At 40.7% G+C, this 19972-nt stretch overlaps 3 protein-coding genes and 1 long non-coding RNA gene across 20 annotated transcripts in view; 2 read left to right on the forward strand and 2 right to left on the reverse strand.

Moving 5' to 3' along the window:
- Nucleotides 1-7187, forward strand: part of LOC105893133 (filamin-A-interacting protein 1-like) — a 22153-nt gene extending 14966 nt beyond the window's left edge. For both annotated transcript variants that reach the window (XM_012819490.3, XM_031579837.1), the window contains exons 5-6: nt 2872-5662; nt 6417-7187. In XM_012819490.3, coding sequence (XP_012674944.2) covers nt 2872-5662; nt 6417-6626 — 3001 coding nt within the window. In that variant the 3' untranslated portion in view covers nt 6627-7187. The remainder of the gene's footprint in view (nt 1-2871; nt 5663-6416) is intronic.
- On the reverse strand, nt 5905-10377 carry LOC116223407. Of its 2 annotated transcripts, XR_004165073.2 has the most exons (3): nt 10098-10371; nt 6369-6605; nt 5905-6174 (listed from the first exon to the last, which is right to left on the reverse strand). It is a non-coding gene; the product is annotated as an uncharacterized LOC116223407 (long non-coding RNA). The 2 variants fall into 2 exon arrangements; XR_006152814.1 differs by having other exon boundaries at nt 5905-6605; nt 10098-10377.
- angel1 (angel homolog 1 (Drosophila)) lies at nt 9768-16764 on the forward strand. Of its 15 annotated transcripts, none has more exons than XM_031579842.2 (10): nt 9768-9894; nt 11062-11838; nt 12242-12477; nt 12677-12746; nt 13010-13446; nt 13601-13733; nt 15107-15217; nt 15451-15481; nt 15571-15734; nt 15957-16764. In XM_031579842.2, exons 2-10 carry the CDS (start codon nt 11094-11096, stop codon nt 16109-16111), a joined length of 2082 nt encoding a protein of 693 aa, XP_031435702.1. In that variant the 5' UTR covers nt 9768-9894; nt 11062-11093; the 3' UTR covers nt 16112-16764. The 15 variants fall into 15 exon arrangements, with proteins under 15 accessions (XP_031435702.1, XP_031435705.1, XP_031435698.1 ...); XM_031579845.2 differs by having other exon boundaries at nt 9877-9894; nt 11062-11069; nt 12219-12477; XM_031579838.2 differs by lacking the exon at nt 9768-9894 and adding an exon at nt 10332-10465.
- The window catches only part of vash1 (vasohibin 1), a 12773-nt gene continuing 9271 nt past the window's right edge, over nt 16471-19972 (reverse strand). The window contains exon 7 of the mRNA XM_012819529.3: nt 16471-19737. Coding sequence (XP_012674983.1) covers nt 19665-19737 — 73 coding nt within the window. The 3' untranslated portion in view covers nt 16471-19664. The remainder of the gene's footprint in view (nt 19738-19972) is intronic.

Consider the following 19972-nt stretch of genomic DNA (forward strand, 5'->3'; position numbering starts at 1 on the left):
AAGTGTTTGTGAAAATGTAGACATTTTTGTGCAGCTGGTGGGGAAATTTTGAAGGCCAAGTTCAACACTCTGAAACTTTCATTCTCAATGTTGTTACTGTACACCCAAAAGGCATCCACACTCTACAGGGGAGTGTAAACAAAGGATATTTATTCAGACACACTGAACAGATCTGATGTGTACTTTAGAGAGTATAATTCAGAATACGCTGCACATACAACAGAGTTGATGCATGTTCATGCCCTGTTTTACAACAAACTGTATCAGGTGTTGTGACTTGTTGACATAAGATGGGTTTCCATCCAACTTTTTCATGTGAATTCTGACCATTCCAATAGGACATTCGCATTAAATCTTCAAGTCAAGTGAGAAATTCATTCACTGGAAGGCAGTGCATTAACTCCAGATTTGCATAGGGTATATGTGACTAAGGTTGATGGAAACAGGTTCATTCACATCAAATTACAATTGTTCAGATCCATTGTCCAGTTCCATTAAAATTGCCCTGACAACAAAGTTTTGAACCCACAGCTGTTCACAACTCCTCCTTTGTTTATGAAAGTCTCCATTTTAATTTGCATAACGCAGCAGATGGAAATGTGCATAGACTCACATTTTGTTTTAGCCAAATTTTCCTAAATGCACTTAAAATATTATATATATATATTATAATAGCATATATTAATTATTATGTTAAATATTCAAATATGCAGATTAGTTGGATGGAAACCCAGCCAGTGATGAATCATAACAGAATTGCGTCGATTTAAGTTTTACTCTTTGGATACCAGTGGTGACTTGCGTGAATCCGTGAGGTTGACCAATTACAGTGACAGCAAAGTAATTGGACACAGCGCAAGGTGTCGATTGAAAATATCGATGATTAAATCTGGTCCATCCATTTGAGAGGAACACAAGAGATAACATTGATTTTTGACAGTCTAGATCAGAGTGAGTGTTGTGACCTAAATCTACACTGACTTCAACATTGGCATCATGCCTTTGCATGTTGCGTGAGAGTAAACTGAGGTAAGAGTTTCAGAAGGTGTTAATGGCTGTGAGAAGTGTGTTGATAAATATAGAGTGTGACATTGTTGGGGTAGTCCAATACCCTGCAGACAGGAGTACATCTGAGTCAACACTGATGTCAAGACTTGTTTCTGTTATGTTAGCTAACAAGGTTTTTTTTAGAGTAGATGATGCATTTAACACGATCACGAAAGTAAAGTGGAAGTTCAGACACGATTCCTGAGGTTTACAGAAAGTTTGGACTTAACAAGAAAACCACTGATCCCCCATTAGATTCAGAGATTCTGAAATACTATACAGAAGTATTGTGTATCATTTATATTTTTTCTCATATATTCTTGATCTCTTTTTTGCATTTTCCCTTTATCTCCAGTTCCTGTGTGTTCAGCCCTTGCTCATTTGAATACAAGGATCTTTGCATGTGTTTTTGAAAAACAAATGAGAATCTGCCATGGCTGTCTGATGTTATTATCTATACAGGAAGTATTTTCTATTGAAGAAACTGTGAACATAAAAAAAATACATATCCTGGGCTAAAGACAATTGGTCAGCTCCACTCATTTTCCTAGCCACACAAATCAAGTGGTCATTTCCACATGTGAGTGCAAAACTCAGCCCCGAATGTATTGGTGATAAATGGAGGGAATGGACCAATGGAAAGGGAGAGTAAAGAAAAGCCTCCCCGTGGACATAATCCCACCTCCTCGGAGACTCGGCCAAGCCTTTTTCAAATCTGTGCCATATAAGGGCACGGTGACATCACCAGCCTGTGCCTGTGCAACTTTTGCACATTTTTCACTTTTCATCAGTGTGACAGCATGTGTTGAAATGTGATGTTTCTCTGGATAAGGAGCAGAGGTCTAATGTGATTGCATTAGAAAGATAGAATAGAGGATTGTCTAAGAGGGACTTACCTGTGGCACATCCACACTGGAGGGTAAGTTTTACATTGTGGTTGGACTGTGATAAAGTGGTGACATGTTATCCTACTTGTACTATAATTGAAGGGCAGCATTTTGCACAAAGTTAGCCAGACCTCATTTGCCTTCAGTGTTAACGTATACATTTAAGGCAAGAGCTGTCAAATTCCTTTGAAGAAAGCTCTTGTGGTGGTGGTGTTGAATACATGGGTCTCTTGCAGGGTCTTCAAAGAAAGGATATGCATAGACAGTGTGAGAAGTAGAAAGGGGGGGGGAGCCCACTAAAGGGGCTTAGTTAAACATTCACTTCCATTTTGGATTTTTGGTCACGGTTCCAGCCACTAGTGCAGAAAACAGTAGGAACACTTTTGGCTGGCAGGGCTGTGTGTTTGTGCTGGTGAGGCTCTCTGGCTCGATCAAGTGTGAGAAGCATGTTAAATGCCAGCAGGAAGAATCACATGAGAGTTCAGCCTACAGTGTCACCCGCTTTGCCCCCTGTGCCATTGCTTCATTGTGCCACTTCCATTCGGCATGCCTCATCTCAAGTACTGTATAGTCAGGGGGCACACAGTGGATATGTTGGCTGCATGAGCAATTCATTTGTATTTCAGCAGCATAGTTCAGGAGGAAATGTACTGATTTTGCATTTCATGCCAATAAGATATTGCAATGTTTCTCAGTGTTTTATCCATTAAGATTTTATCTAAATCCATAAAGTGGGGTTTCCTGTTTAAAACATGTATGAGATGTAGTGGATTGTGGAATCATGATGGTACTGGTAGTGAAGAGTGTGAGTGTATCTTGGTAAATGGTGATGTGTTGTAAAATTATGTAACATGATCATTACTTATATAAATTATGATGTGTGTAGCAGGATTACATTTTTAGTGTGTAATCTGTTCCTTTCATCTATCCCCATTAGGTTGAAGAGATTGCTGGAGCAAGAGAAAGCATACCAAGTGCGTAAAGACAAAGAGAATACTAAACGTCTGGAGAAAGTCAGAGCAGAGCTTGTTAAACTCAAGTCCTTTGCTCTAATGCTTGTAGATGAACGGCAGCTCCACCTCGAACAGATTGACCAGCAAAAACAGACGGCCAAGGAGCTCACTCAAAATCTCCTGGAGAAGGAGTTGAAGCTGAGCGAGGTTGACAACCATACAAAAGAGGACAGTCAGAAAATTCTCACACTACAGACAGAACTAGAGAATACGGCAGCAAAGTTTGCCAAGGAGCATGAAGAGATGACTGCCAAACTAGCAAGTCAAGAGTCCCAGAACAAACAGCTGCGGCAAAAGGTGGCCGGGCTGACATCAAAAATTGAAGCTCTAGAGGACACCAATGGGGCTTTGCAGAAATCAGCAGAGGAGTTACAGGAGCTCAGGGACAGGATTAGCCAGGGAGAATATGGCAACTCAAACCTCATGGCAGAGCTGGAGAATCTCCGTAAAAAAGTTCTAGAAATGGAGGGCAAAGACGCGGAGATCACCAAGACTGAGACGCACTGTAAAGAGTTGCAGAAAAAACTCCAAGAGGAGGAGAGCCAGGGGAAAGAGCTAAAACTGGAGGTTGAGAGACTTCAGGGGAGGATGACGGAGCTGGAGCAATTGGAGGGGTCCTTTGGTTTGAGCCGAGCTGATTGTTCGCAGTTCCAAGTTGCTCTTGTAAAAGAGCAGAGCCTCTCAAAAGAGCTAGCGGATGAACTGGTGACACTGAAGATCCGTGTGAAAGGACTCGAGTCCAGTGAGTTGAAACTGGAAAAGGCAGAATTGGCCCTTAAGGATGACCTCATGAAGCTTAAATCTGTTACTGTTGTGATGTTTAATGAACGTAAGAGCATGGCAGAGAGAATAAGATCAGAGGAGAAGAAAAGAGACGAGTTGAGCAAACTGTTCAAGGCCGAGCAAGAGAAAGTAATGGAAGTCACAGAGAGACTGATTGAGGAAAGCAAAAAGCTTCTGAAGTTCAAGTCGGAAGTGGAGGCCAGAATGACCATTCTTACAAAAGAGAGGGATGCACTAACATCTAAACAAGTTAGTGAGGAAGAGAGGAATAAAGAGCTCAGCACGAAAGTGTGTATATTGAAACAGAAAATAGATGGTCTTGAGGGAGTTGAAAAGGAATCTACCAAATATGTGTTGAAACAAGAATCAGGAAGACTGTCAGATGAATGTAGACAGGATGAGAGTAAAATAAAAGAACTCACGATGGAAATTGAGAGGCTGAAGAATCGCCTGAAGCAACTAGAGGTTGTGGAAGGAGATCTCATCAAAACTGAGGATGAGTATGACATGTTAGAAAAGAAGTTCAAGACAGAGCAGGATAAGGCCAACAGTCTCTTCCAACAACTAGAGGAGATGAAGGGTCAAATCGCATTTAATAAAGCTATAGAAAGAGGCGAGGCTGTGATCCAAGGGGCAGAATTACGCCAGCGATGCCTGGCAGAAGAGACTAAAACCAGGGACCTGGAAGCTGACATACTTGCCCTCAAGGAGAAGATCCATGAACTCATGAACAAAGAAGACCAGCTCTCACAACTGCGAGTGGACTACAGTGTTCTTCAACAACGTTTTCTTGAGGAAGAGGACCACAAGAAGAGTATAAGCAACGAGGTTCTCAATCTCACCAAAGAGCTTGAGGTCAGCAAGCGCTACAGCCGTGCCCTAAGGCCAAGCACAAATGGGCGGAGAATGATGGACGTTCCTATGACCTCTACTGGAGTGCAGACTGACCCAGTGACCAGTGACATTATTGAGGAGGACACACCTGCTGTGTTCATCAAGAAGTCTGTGCAAGAGGAAAATCACGTCATGAGTAACCTCCGGCAACGATGCCTCAAAAAATCCACCGAGAGATCGACTGTTGATCGCTACCCCTCTGCAGCCAGTGACATGAGAAAGTCCTGGATTCCCTGGATGAGAAAAAAGGACAGCAATCACAATGGATCGGAAAAATCTATGCAAATAAATGGGGAGTGCTCACCTGCAGAACTCACCTTGTCCCAAAAGCAAGGACAGCCTTTACATATAAGGGTAACTCCAGACCACCAGAACAGCCAGGCAACTCTTCAAATCACAAGTGCTCCTACCTCGGACATTTATTCAAGTACAACAGTGATCTCTAATCAGGGCCTTCAGAAGCCTCGCATAACGATCATTCCTACCCCAAATATCACCCCTACAAAAAACAGAAACAGTGAATGTCCACGGGGTCCAGAGAGGGCTAAGTCCCCAGTCACCATCACAACAATCTCTAGGGCAAGATCTCCAGAGTGCAAGATCCCCTCCTCAGACAGATCCATGTCACCCGTTTCAATTATCTCAGTCAACACTTCCTCACTCTCTGACATTTCAAGTTCCCCAGAACCACAGGAGATGATAACAGGTCGAGCTGTATTCAAAGTAACCCCAGAGAAGCAGATGGTTCCCGCACCCATTAGGAAATATGGCTGTCACTCTAACATCGTCACCACAGAGGACAACAAAATCCACATTCATTTGGGCTCTCAGTTTAAGAAGCTTTCTGATGGCAGCAGCCCTATGGGGGCCATTAGGCCGCCTGCTGAGGCGGCTGAGAGCAAGGAGGTCTCAACTGGAACAGTGTTGCGCTCCCCAGGCCACAGCTCCCTAACTCCCAAGGCTTTGGCCAGCAAAGTGACAAGCAGCCTCACAATTACCCCAGTGTGTACAGCTCCAGCCAGACCAGTGTTGTCTCTGGTGAGTGCTAGATTTCTATGTCATGGAATTTCCATTTCCCTTTCACTACATAACAGATTAAATTAACAGACTATTTTATGGTCAGATGACATTGTGTACCTTGAATAATTTTGTCGAAATAAAAACATGGAAAAGGATCAATTGTATTTAGGACTGACAAGACCACAAAAACAGCTAACACATCTTATGAAGGGATTTGATTATTCAAACAATCTTATGAAGGGATTAGATTAATCAAACAATCACAATGTCATTTTGAATGCATAGGTCTCTGACAAAACATCACAGCTAAAATGAGGAATTATTTCTTAGTTGGTTAGTTCTTATAACTTAAACCAGCATTTAACCAACATCAGAGCATCGTTCTAGAAACAATAGAGACAACAAAACTACAGTGCAGCCTTCACAAGGAAAGCTCTCCAAACTTCCAATTTCACAATACACAAGTGTTCAAATCTCACTTAAAAGGTTATACACTCAGTATTGAAAAATATTCAAGAAGTTCTTTAGATCTGGGGAATACAAATGACAAAACGGAAGTCACATAAGGAAGTTGTTTCCAGTTAATATCTTAACTATTTGTGTTTTTTCATGATTGCACAGCATACTACACGACTTTGGTAACTCTATTACCTTAATCTGGTAATTCACATTGGTAATTTAAAATCCGTGGACCATTTTCAACTTGTCATTAAATCCCTGTTACCTCTTTTCCCATTCCTGTCCCATCTTCTCTCTTCTCTTATCCCTGTAGCAACCAGTACAAGACATCCTCTCTCCTAAGTCTGGAGCGAGCCGGATCCCAATGTCCCGTGGCATGAAGACAGGGAAGGCTGTGTTGGGCGCCCTTGGCATCTCCAGTGCAATGAAGATGGAGGCACGTGCCGATGGCCAGTCGATGAGAATAGAGCTGAAGAAGTCTACGATCAGTGGTGCTTCCTTTCTGAGTGGAGGGAAAAGTTGAATTTAAATAAGGGAACATTACACAATCAAACAACCCTGCTTTTGAAGCAGTCAGGGAGTGTAACAACCTCAAACTGTGAACCGACTAAAGACCATTTCCTAAAACAAGTCAGGTGACATAATTTTGTGTGTTAGTCCCTTCCTTTCTTGAGTGTACACAGCTGTCGAAAGAAGTGGATACACTGGTGCTGTAAGTCTTTGGCCACAAAGCCTTATGTAGTACACAAAATGTGTTTTGATTACAGACCTTGCTGCAGCCAATATACTGGTATGTAAAACAATTTAACATCTATGTTTAGGATCAGTTTGGGATCTTTTTTAGCATTAATCATAATCGAGTGAACAAAGGTGAAGTTTCCTGCTGGGACGTGCTGCTATGTGACTATAACAATAACTGCTTTTCTGTATTCATAACCATCTTACTGAGTGGGACTTTGTGATACTATTTTCTTGTTGTTCATTATAACTATTGATGCCATATCTCTTACAAATTAGTAAATGTGTTTTTTTATTGTTTATTGAATGAATCATTTTGAAATAAAAAAAGGTTTTCTCTTCTTTTCAAGGGTGTTCTGCATATTTTGTCGATATGAAAACAAATACTTTTAAAAACGTTGTTTTGCTGCCTTTGAAGGAGTTCAAATGAGTGAACAGTAACATGGTTGATTATATGATGATCACGGACATATGCAGACCAGCATTCAAATGAAGTTAAATCCCATTGTTGTCACTGCAGGATTATATTGAATTTACATCAAGCAGGTTCTTGGACGTCAAACCCAAACTCACTTCTAGCTGGAAGAATGTGACCGGGAGACAACTTGGGTTTTGAAGATTGTGGTATAATGCAAAGTCTGCATAGACCTGTTATGTGACCTGCCATGTGACAGTAGCACGCTTAAAAGGAAATTGGTATGGTGCTTTGTCTTTTGCTTCCCAGGCCAGGACAGGTACTATGTGGTTATTTCTCCAAGAAACTCTGAATCCTTTCCATTACACACTTATTGTAGGCTAGGCTATGACTGATCTCTACAATGTCACTAACCTCAATGGGAGGAATTGGCTAGGCTACCATTTATTTCCCTTTGCCATAGAAACCATTGATCACTGGGGACCAATATACTGCAATATAAACTTAAAATTCACTTGCCATCAATCATTCGACCAACCCACAGAGTCTCGAGTATGCAGAAAGGGATATTAACACCTTGTCCTACATAAAAGATCAATATAAACTTAAAAATGTCTTAATTAGATTTGATTTCATCAGAAGATGTCATCTTATTCTAGAACTATAGAAACAGCATAGGCCCATCTGGTCAGCAGCAGGCTGAACACTGCCCCCCTGAGATCAGAATAAATAGTGCAGGTCCAGTCTTTTGCAGTATCAGTGTATATCAATTAAGCCTAAAGAGCTCAATAGCCCTTCTTTAAAAAGGGCTGCTTAAGGCTTTTAGCCCAGTATAAAAGGTTGTGGATGCCACGTGAACGACACTGTCACTTTTTATTTCAGAATCATATTCTACACCTTCCAGCAAAGAGATTTTACCCCTGTATTGAGGCGGTACAATTTGTAGTTTTCTCAGCCTTACAACTTGTATGTCAATTCAGCCTATATAAACCCCTCAAAAAAATTTCGGAAACGTTATTTCGGTCGATTATTCCTCCCCTTTAATAATAACAATTGGTATTGTATTTTATATCGTTGGAAAGCCTGATTAGTCACCTTTACAACGAGGTACAACTTGTAAGGATCGTGCATTCGTGGAATGAGCAACACAGCTAACCGTGTGGGTAGCGGCCCAAAAAAAAGTGCCAAAATCCCCTGCAATATTCTTTTGTTGGTATTCACTCTCGTTTTGAGCTTCAAGTGCTGGCAGGTGTATGCCAGTCACAGATGTGTGACTGGCACCTGATTGGCACCTAAATGACAGCACTTGTGTGCATGGGTCCTGGAACTTTGTTGAGTTTGTGTGTGCTCCAAGCATAAACATGCCACGTTTGTCCCTTGATGATAAGGCCCGTGCAATAGGGCAACTGGAAGCTGGTGTTCCGGTACGCAGAGTGGCAGCATTATTTGGTGTCAGCCCTGGTACCATTTCCAAATGTAGGACCAAGTTCTGCGAGACTGGTGAAGTCAAAGACAGACCGCAAAGTGGCCGTCCCAGGAAGACAACACCCCAAGAAGACTGGTTCCTCACCCTTGCTTCACTGAGGAACCGTAGGCTTCTTCCAGAGATTTACAGGCAAGATTTGCACGGTCACACGGTCACACACCACAGACAGATATCTGATCAGACGGTGAGGAACAGACTGCACATGGCCGGTCTTCGTGCTTATAAGGCTGCCAGGAAGCCTGCAATGACTGCCCTTCACCGTCAGGTCCGTTTGCACTGGTGTCGTATGGATCTTCCACACGCTACTGAGGTCCCTGACAGTGTAAAATGATGTGTTGTTTTTTTCCTTATTACTGTGGGAGAGTGCAATCATCCAATCCACCAAGCAACTCAAAACGAGAGTGAATAACAACAGAAGAATATTGCATGGGGATTTTGGCACTTTTTTTTGGGCTGCTACCCACGCGGTTAGCTGTGTTGCTCATTCCACGAATGCACGATCCTTACAAGTTGTACCTCTTTGTAAAGGTGACTAATCAGGCTTTCCAACAATATAAAATACAATACCAATTGGTATTATTAAAGGGGAGGAATAATCGACCGAAATAACGTTTCCGAACTTTTTTTGAGGAGTTTAGATCAATAGGCCACGTGCTTGAAAGGCTGTGTACGGCATGTGGACGAGAATTCCCCACATTTTATTTCAGAATCTTGTTCTGCACCCTTTAATAAAGATATTTGACCCCTGTTTTGAGGGGGTACATTTTTTGTTTTCCTAGCCGAACAACTTTTGCAGTATCAGTGTATGTCAATTCGGCCTATAGAGGTAAATAGGCCACACACTTAACAGGCTGTTGATGCCAAGTGGACGACAATTCCTTACTTTTTTATTTCACAATCTTGTTTTGTACCCTCTAATAAAAAAATCAAATGGCTATATTTAGGGGGTACAATTTGTACTTTTCTCAGCCTAACCATTTTTGCAGTGTCAGTGTATGCCAATTAGTAATTACGCCTGTAGAGGTCAATAGGCCACACGGTTAAAAGGCTGCTTAGTGCGTACGCCACGTGGACATGGACTATTGTTATGAAAAGAAATACAATTATAAACAAGTGAACTCGCTCCTTTTTTTGGCTATGTAGGCCTACATGGTAAGTTTTTGATAACCATAACAGTTCCCCATTCAGTCATTGAGAGCACTTTGGGATTCAGTCACATCCCTCTCCTTAACAGATGATAACCAAAATAACAGTGAAATATATAGACCTATTTCACTGTCTTAAAATAGATTCTACGTCATGATAAATACGACAGTCAGACATGCAAATTAATTACGTTTATTTCCAACACTCACCGTTCGTAACGAGCCTCTTGTACAAATGTTAACTCTTAACAAATGACGAGTCGATATGTCAAAACGCGGCACGTTCTATGACATACAGCATTTTCGCTGATTTTGCAAAAACCCATTCATTTGTCCAGAGGGATTTTTTCTTTAGAACCAGGAAGTGTCCAAATGCTAATATTAAAAACGACAAACCTCCGGTCGACTTCCATACTCTATTCACCTATGGCCTGCACGTAAATTAAGCACTTTTATTTTGACGAGAACACGGCTGCCCTTTGGAGGAAAACGCTGCTGGTAGCAGACGCACACCATGTTGGGAAGTGTTCTGTATTATGCGTTGTATCCATTAAGTCGCGTTATCATCAGTGTTTCAGGTAAAGTGTAATAGGCAATGGCGTGAAAAGACAAATGTTTTGACTTTTGTATTCATTGATGCATTACTCGCATCATTGTCATCTCAAATAGTAGAAAGCTACTCGATGTATGAACAAGGGAACCTGCTACATTAACATTAGCTTGTTTGCTTGAGGTTAAACCAGATTTCACTCGACATTAAGGCAGAAAAACAAAACTTTGCTGGCAATCACTTCTGGTGTTGTATCATTTCTCTATATAAGTAATGGTACAATGAAAATAAACACAGATCCATTAAAAGTCAGCGCTGATGTTAGATATCTAGGAAGGCAGTTAGTTGGTTAGCGGAGCCACCGTCCTGGCTAGCTTTGTGAGGCGTCATCTACTGCGCAATGCACGTGGAGTTGTTTTGAAAGGTAACTTTGATGTTGGGTGTTTCACAGTGCTCTATACAGGCTTTCTCATGATGTGAGTTTCTTGCCAATTTCTGTAAATGTTTCAAATGGATCCTTTCAGAAGTCACAATAAATTGTTTGTAAGCTAACCATGTTCAAGTATTTTTATTGGCGTATTGTTATCTACAAAGTTAACTGTGTATCTGTTGATTTTCCAACAGAAGCTTTGGTAAGGAGAGCCTCCTCTGTGCTCATGAATGGAAAAGATGGATGCGATACGGGAGGAGCACCTCCACAGAGCTTGACCAAATGTCAATCTGCTCTGCTGGATGAGTGGCTAGATCAAAGCAGAAACTCTGAGAAAACAGTAGGAAATGGTGAAAGTAAAGGTGTTGAGGAGATGGAGGAAGAGAGACAGAACAAGAAAGCAACTCCACTGAGTAGTGGATGCATCACTTGTCCCACAGATGAAGACACTTTTAGGGAGAGAAAGACAGAGAGGATTGGGCCAGAGGAAGAAGCCAAAGCTCAGGAAGCTGTAGTTCCACCAATTTATAGGACTAGCGAAAGCCACATAGTGAGCTGCCAGATGGCTGTGGGGAATACTTCTCAGGAGGAAATAGGAAGAAAGAGAAATTATTGGGAAATGGCACTGCTAGTTGCTCAGGGAGGGGAGTCTGTCTCAACTAATGAAAATCAAGACTCTGGTGTGGAGGTTTTTATTGCGCTGGCAGAGTTAGGAACACATCCTCATTCTTGCTCTAGTAATCCCCAGGAACCTCCCATTATGGACTGCCCAGTCTGGGACCTGAGAGCCCTCCTTGCCGAAAACCAGACATGGGACAGTCAGACTCAGTCTAACACTGAGGCCCAGCCAGAGCTCCATAGGTGGCACTTCCCAGTAGGGCATGGGTTGGCAGACATGGTGCACCGCCCTTATTGGCAGTTCCCAGCTATGAGCTACTATCCAGCTCTACAGGAGAGCACAGAGTTTAAAGGTGTGATGTGATCATTTACTATCATGTAGAAATATTACTACTTGTGGTAGTCAGCTGAACTAGCTGTCTCAAATTAAGTGTATCAATAGAATTTTCTAAGACATTCACCATCAGCCTCACACTAACAAACAAAAGGAGAAATTATCTTTAATTGACTTGGCAGGTCCTTACAAAAAAAAAGACAAATAATATAATACAATAGTAGACAACTACTGCAGAAGACTACTGAATTCTGAAACACACCACAATAGAAATGTTTTTCAAAGGTGATAAGTTAGTTGAATGATGAACGTTGTGACTTTTATTCATATTCTCTGCGTTTTTATTTAGTTGTGTCTGTGTTTATGTTTATATATGTTTACTGTATTTTATTTTCTCAGTACTTGCATACGTCTTTGTTTAGTAATGTGGCGAGTGTGGGAAGATCTGGATGGCACCCAAGCCGAACCATCTGTACCTCCAACAACAGGCCAAGGCCCCGAGTCTGTGTTTGAGTTCACCGTCATGTCCTACAATATCTTGGCTCAATACCTACTGGAGGGCCATCCTGAGCTCTACATACACTGTTCAGACAAGGTACTGGTCTGGAGCACCCGTCTCAAGGGGATCATCCAAGAGATTAAAACCTGGCGGCCAGATGTAAGTAGAATGGTATTTAAACTCTGTGTGAAACTTGCTTGAAAACATGTGATGTTTATTTTCTAACAACTAGACTCTTGATCTTGTAATGATGCTTGCAAGTTTCTTGATCAATGTTGCTCATTATCAGTTTATTGCTGACCTTATACAGGATTGGTGTTAGTATGTGGAACCGTCTAACACATTCGCTTATGTCTAGATTCTGTGTTTGCAAGAGGCCCAGGAAATCCATTTCCAGAAACAGCTACAACCTGTCCTCAGTGACTTGGGTATGTTCAGAACACTGAGCTAGTGAAATGCATGATTTCTGTGATGGAGAGAATTTAGGAATACAGGAATTTAGGAATACAGTCATAAAAATGGAACATGTTCTTCAACTTGAAATTCCACAGAACAAATGCAGCGAAAGCAATTCAAAAAATACGTGGTGGTGTATTGTCTTAGCTTGATGATAGCATTGTCTTGGCTTAATGAGCAACAAATTCCGTTCAAAATGAAATTGACATTATTTTTCACATTCCTGCTGTCCAAGGGTACACCTGTGTCTACAAGCGGCGAACAGGATCCAAGACCGATGGATGTGCAGTGTGCTACCAGCACAGCCGTTTCTTCCAGCTCTCTGTGAGTCTGCTGGAGCTTCGCCGGGAAGGATGTGAGCTGCTGGACCGCGACAACGTGGCTATTGTTTTATTGCTTCAGCCAGTCACCTCTCAATCCCCGGATCAGACGGGAACACCCATTTGTGTGGCCACTACCCACCTGCTCTTCAACCCCAGGAGAGGTGATATAAAGCTGGCCCAGCTGGTGATGGTGCTTGCAGAAGTAGACAATGTTGTGAGGCGGTGTAAGGCCATTGGGCGAGAATGTGAGGTGGTTCTGTGTGGAGACTTCAATTCCTTCCCCAATATGCCACTCTACCAGTTCATCAAAACAGGCCAGCTCTACTACCATGGCCTTCCCACTTGGATGGTGAGCATCCTCTTAGTTACCAACTTTCCTGCATTTTACAAATCTTTCACCTTCTCTACTTTTGTCAAACTCTAGTTAGTATTTTGTATGTTCAGAAAGATCAATTGACTGTCATTCTCTGTGTGTGTGGCTTCCTGGAATCTTTTACTGTCAGATATCAGGACAAGAGGACCTGTCACACCAAACTCATCCCAGAAGAGTCTATGCTCCACTTTTGCCTAGCAGCCTCGGCATCAACGACAACTGCCAGTATGTAACTGCCAAACAGACTGAGTCGCCACCATCAGGTTAGAGGAGTGTGTCTGTGTTTCTGTGTATGTGTCTTAGTTTCTGAACTGCTTATCATTCAGTGCATGAGATAATGTGTCTGTCTTGTTTTTAAGTTTATTATAAGTTATAATATTTACTATTTATGTTGTGGTCTACAAATGGGTAGTTGTGCTCAAATAAGGGTATAAATGTAGGAACATTGAAAGCTTTGTATTTCTAAGTATTCCCATACATTCCCCTCCCTCTCCCTCATTGATTGATTGATTTGGTGGTTTGCAAAAAGTAAATATTTGCAAAAAAAATACCTGACAGATGCTGTTCCTGCACCTTAGATCAACTCCTGACAGAATGGTTCACAACTCACCATCTCTTTATGACAATAACATGTCTCATAAATATGGCATATTCTCTATTTTTTTTCAGTTGTAGTGAGGAGACAATATTCACATGCCACGGTCATTGAACTGGTTGTTACTATGTTTAGTTTAGATAACGACTTATTGCTTGAATTGACATGGAGGCATAGGCTACAAGATGCCAAAATTGCTTCCTTTCTGGTTCTGCATAATTAACCATAACCAGCAGCACTGATGCAATGTTTACGGGTGTTGCACACTGAGTACAAAGTGCTGTTGTCAAGTGATAGTGGAGAGGTAAAAAGGACATCATTAATCAATCTGATATTATTGGGTACAAACAATTTTTCACGTCAAAACATTTGTCTGAAGAACGGGTAGATATTTGTTGTTGTACAAGAAATCATGTGGTTATGACCTCATAACAGTGATATTATTCAGTGAAAGTAATGAGCTTCCATGGACTGTTGTGCTAAGTAACATTTTAACTGTTGACACAACTGCTCACAAGTTTTTGGAAATTAAAGTCACGACAGCTGCAACATTAGCTAGTGTTCTAATCATGTCATTTTCCAATGAGTTTGCGGAACACTATCTGTAGAATGTTAACCCACTAAAGTCAGGGGGCCAAATTCAGCCCCAATTTAGTCATTCTGGCATGCTCAGATATTTTTATATGCAGAAAGCACTAATCCCACTGGCGATTATGTCTGAGCGATATGACCTAAAATAAATATAACAGTGATTTCACAGATTTACCAGATGGTAAATCCACAGTAATTTCTCCTGTATTCACAACTTTGAAAATACTGGAACACAAAGTGTCTGTGGCATGCTCTGTGGCAAAATGTGATTTGATGTGATTTTGATTTTATCAAAAATGATTATGAAATTTGTAATGTAGAAATTTTCATTTTGTGCCTGTTTAACATAAAAAAAATTATCACAAAGAATCTCAACCTTACATCCTGTAATTTGGTTGATTGCCCAGGCCTTTATGAGATTGTATTTTTGTTTTTGTTTTTCCTCTGCAGGAAAATTAAAGTACAGTCAAGGTTTCCTACTCCAACTACGGTACTGCCCGGGAGCTTGTGAGCGGCCTAGAGACCTGGCCCTTATACCTGGTGTCACAGACAACACTCCTGGTAAACACCCCAACCCCTCAATCCACTATTGTCTCCGAGCCCCTGTCCCATCTACAGAGTCAGGGCTGTTTATAAACACTACCGTTTATTTGATAAAACAGACAGATGGACAACCGTGATGAGCAATTTGCTGAATTTGACAAAAAAGTGTATTGGATTAGAATTGCAGATTCTTCCTTTTAAATGGTATTAGTCTTTATTACAAGTTAAAACTCACCTCTTTTTTCTTTTAGACCAACATGAAAAGCAGCCGTGTACTCCAACGTAAGTATAAAATGCATGAAATAAAGTTTGATATTTTTTTTTTCACTGACATCAGATATGTACCCTGAAACACCACTTTGCATTGACAGGTTCAGCAACACGGTCTGCCACTGCCTGAACTTGAGTTCAGCCTACAGTCACTTCATCACAGGCACAGACAGGCAGGAGGTGACTACGCTGCACTCTAACGCTGGAGCAACAGTCGACTACATCTTCTACTCTGCAAGAACTGAACGCATCAGAGGCCAAACAGGTCAGGCACATTGTTAAAGAAGATAAACTTTCATACTGGAAAACCCATGCTATTTTTCAAAAGCCTTTGGCACAGAGTTTAAAACAGACACATTCATAAGTATCATGCCGAGTTCTTCAGTTTGATGAAAGAACACTGTTTTTATAAAGACATTTGAAATGGTTCAAAGCTAAATGCAGTGTTAAGAGATTTATAATTGTTTGTATTGTGTTTTATGTTCAGACAAAAGACTCCATGGAGGTCTGGAGCAGATTGGAAGATTGGCTCTCCTGACAGAGGATGACTTATGGTCTTTAAGAGGTCTCCCCAATGAGGTTTTCCCTTCAGACCATCTTAGCCTACTGGCCAAATTTAAACTACGCATCAGCCCTCTTTGATGGCACAGAGAGAAAGGTTGCAAGGTGACTGTGATGGACCATCTGCACAGGAAATAAATGGATGACCTCAATGGACGACGGTTATGGCATACGTCATGGCATTATGATGGTTTTCTGCATATTTTCAGTTCATGTCAGATCTGGAGAAACATCATGTTAAAATCACATCACATTCTGTTCATGTTTGTGTTCAAGATGCATTCAATAATTTATGTAATTTCAGCGGGGGTTATTTTTCATACAGTTGGATGTTTTTTTTGTTGTTGTTTTTTAATCCAGTTTTACCTTTACAGTTGAGTCTTAAAACCTTCAGAATTTTATATCTGCAAAGGTTATTTGGAATATAGCTTGAGGAAATGTTGAATTGACTCATTTATTTGGCTAATACATAAGAACAATGGAGCAGAGTAAGGAATCCTGTTGTAGTTCTCCTGTTGGAAGATTTTAAACTCTGCTACACCAAGGCATTTTTTTTTTACACAACAATAGCAAACTGAATTATGTGATGTGAACCTCACAGAAACAATTTTCTACTCAAGTCATTTTCTGATTTCTGAGCCACCCTGATGTTTTCTGGTTAAGGGATTATTTTTTTTATCCATGAAAAATGTCAGCTTTACATTTAGTTAATAAACATGTAATTTTCCAAGAAATATGCACCATTCCTTTCGGACAGCCTATTGGGGGAACTGCTATGACAGGATGTTTGACTCCAAGGTTAATTAGTATCCTTAACCACCAATTCGATGTTTTAAGGTATTAGGGTTGGGAAGCACAAAGCATTGAACAGCAGACACACCCATACCACAGCTCGCGTCATGGGAGATATGCAGATTAACAGGTGTATATATATACATTTCCTATACATGTTTGGCTTGAACAAAAACAGATCAGATTATCCATCACAAAGAAGCATACGCGTTGTTTTACAAAATTGCAGTTTGTAATTTGTATTACAATTCTATTTTGCCCCACTACAGGAATCTCTAAGCACAGTGTGAAGACATTGATAGAATACAACTGAAAAACTGTGTTCAATGGGAAAACGATTGTATAAAAAGTGGTCGTTAGTAAAGCTGATTTCATCCTTCTTTTCTCCCAGCATTGCTGGTATGCTAGTCACAGGCTGGCAGGATGCTGTTGTCAGTCCGGTGCATTTTACTAATTATAGGGACGATAGCAAAATAACACTGCTTGTTTACATCAGAATGCATCATGACACTGGTGTATACACTGAAGGGCTGTAGATGACAGGGAGAAGGCATTTGGTGCATTTTGCAGTAGACATTTGGCTGCTGATGCCTAAATTCACCAGGGGGGTATTTGTCGTACGTGGTTTAGTGACAAACCTGGATAAGTTAACTCAGAGTAAGTGGTAAACCTCCTAATAGAAGAGCTCTCAAGTTGTTTTGCTAGGGGAATGGACCAATGGGGGTTCTTTTATTAGGTTTACCACTTACTCTGAGTTAATTTATCCAGGTTTGTCACTAAACCACACGTACGACGAATACCCCCCAGGCTTCTACAAAGAAATTAGGTTATCTGGTCATTTTTAGTAGAGGAATTATTCGTGTAATTCCTTTAATATCACACATATAGTCAAATATGCTTTGAAATGTTTTCTGTTAGATAAAGTCACAAATATGTGGAACATTTCTGATTGTCCCCTTGTTCATAAACAAAAATCTGTAAATATATACAGAGCAAGAGGCTTTGAATCTAATCCACAGTTTATCTTTATAATAATTTTATCTTCTTATTTTTGGTACTGATAATGGTATTACGTTAAGGGCCATTGCATGCCGGCTCAGCTTGGGGTTGGCAGGTCACATCAAGAATTTCCATGAATAAAGTTCCATGGAATTCATGCAGCCATGCAAAATTTCAAAACTGTTCTCAAAATAATAGCTAAGTAATGAAAATGTTTGCCCTCATCAGGTTATGGCAGGTACTAGGTGTCATTAAGTATTGTGGTTAACAGGCTGAAACTCAAATGTTACATGGCTTCATGAAGTAAGAATCAATCAAGTCAAACAAAGTTTCAGACTTCAAGGGTGTCCCAGATAAATATTTGTTGTTGTACTCTACCCTCCCCATAGACTCACTATTATGTACTTTGACCTAGGACACCTTTGAAACTGAGATTATAAAGGTTGGAGCTGGCATTCTATATAAGTATGGTGGTCTCTTTGGGCCAAATAAAGGTGGTGCTGCTGCTCTGTTCAGAAGAGGTCAGAGGTCATCTGCAGACTGTTTTGGTTTACCTAACCCGAAAAAATTATCCAAATCCAGGCGATCCACATTCCCTCTGTCAAGCCTCAAAACAGTTGGTTCTTAATTTGTGCAGCCATGTAAAATGTGTTTCAGAAAGTATTATTTGCCTGGAATTTTTCCATTCAATTCTGGACGGAACCTACCAAGCCTTAGATTAGATGACCAGGAGTTGTGCTCAATTTACTATGCTATACATTGCATAACTTAAACTGAACCTGTTGGATGATTTTTTTTTTGGGAGTGCGGTCGGCATGGCATTAGAGGGAGGCAAAATGTGCCCTGTACCACTGATATGACACCGGTGTTCATGACCACACAGATCTGCAACAAGGAGGCAAATCTGGATTTCCACGGTGGTGGCTTCTGTCATGGGACCAGACCACTGAGGGTGAATGTCTTTACAATGAGTCAAAGGCACTACAGGGTTCCCACCCATTTTCGTTAACAACATTTCAAAACTTTTCCATGACTTCAAGCACCCGTAATGACATTTCCATGTCCCTTCACAACCTGGAAGTACACACAATTGTGTACTTTACTCTACAGGTTGGGCCTAATTATTAAATTAAAATTATATATCTTCCTTTTCTAATAGGCTAGTTAGGCTCTGGAAACTACATCACCCTGCAGAAATTCACACAAGAAAACATCATCAATGAAAGAGTACAATAACATAATTCATGTCATTAGACCTACATACAACAAAATAAAATGTCATGACACTTCCAAAACTTTACATAAATTGACTGAATTTCTTGACTTCTCCGGGCCTGTAAAATGAAATTTTAAAATTCAATGACTTATCCGGGATTTCCATGACCGTGGGAACCCTGGCACTAGGTATGTGATATCAAAACATACGTCTCCAAAAAGTTGGAAGCTGTGAAACAGGGCTAAAGGCTATAGGTATATGTGTACAAAAGAACATACTGAGAACACTCATGATCTGACGCTCTGGACACTGGCACCATGCGACGCTAGATTTTTGGATGTCACCAGAGCACAGAACTTTCTGATAAAAATCTGAACGACAGCAAAACATCACACTCTTATGATAGAATCACCCAAACCCTGTGTACTTGAAAGACACGTCTTCTCTGCATTTTATTATAATTAGTCCTGTGATGGTCAGAATGTATGACCAAATACTCGGCTGATTGTAGAAAAAAATCCAACAGTTCTATCAACTGTACAATCAACTGTATACGAAAATAAAAAAAGTAGAAAAAACAAGTTATAAGTGGCATCCACTTGTAGCAGATGGTACATGTTCCTCATATTACACCCTGATCTGGTATCCGTTCATGTCAGATGGAGGCTTAGGTTCCAGAGTCTTCTTCTCCCCCGACGGCCTGCAACAACAAAGATCGCATTTCAATAACAAAGACACAAGTATCATACTGAGAAGTTGAGTTCTGGTTCAATTCATTTTTCATTTAAAAAACTAAAATTTAAGTTATTTGCACCCCTTCATTTATTTTAATTCTTTGTGCACACCCGTTTGTTGCAAGATAAATGCAGTAAGTCTTCTGCTATAATGTGTTCAATTTGAGAACATAAAAGGCAAGGGATCCAAGGCCATTCATC

The sequence above is a fragment of the Clupea harengus genome, chromosome 14, assembly GCF_900700415.2.
Source record: "Clupea harengus chromosome 14, Ch_v2.0.2, whole genome shotgun sequence".
Classification (NCBI taxonomy): Eukaryota; Metazoa; Chordata; class Actinopteri; order Clupeiformes; family Clupeidae; genus Clupea; species Clupea harengus.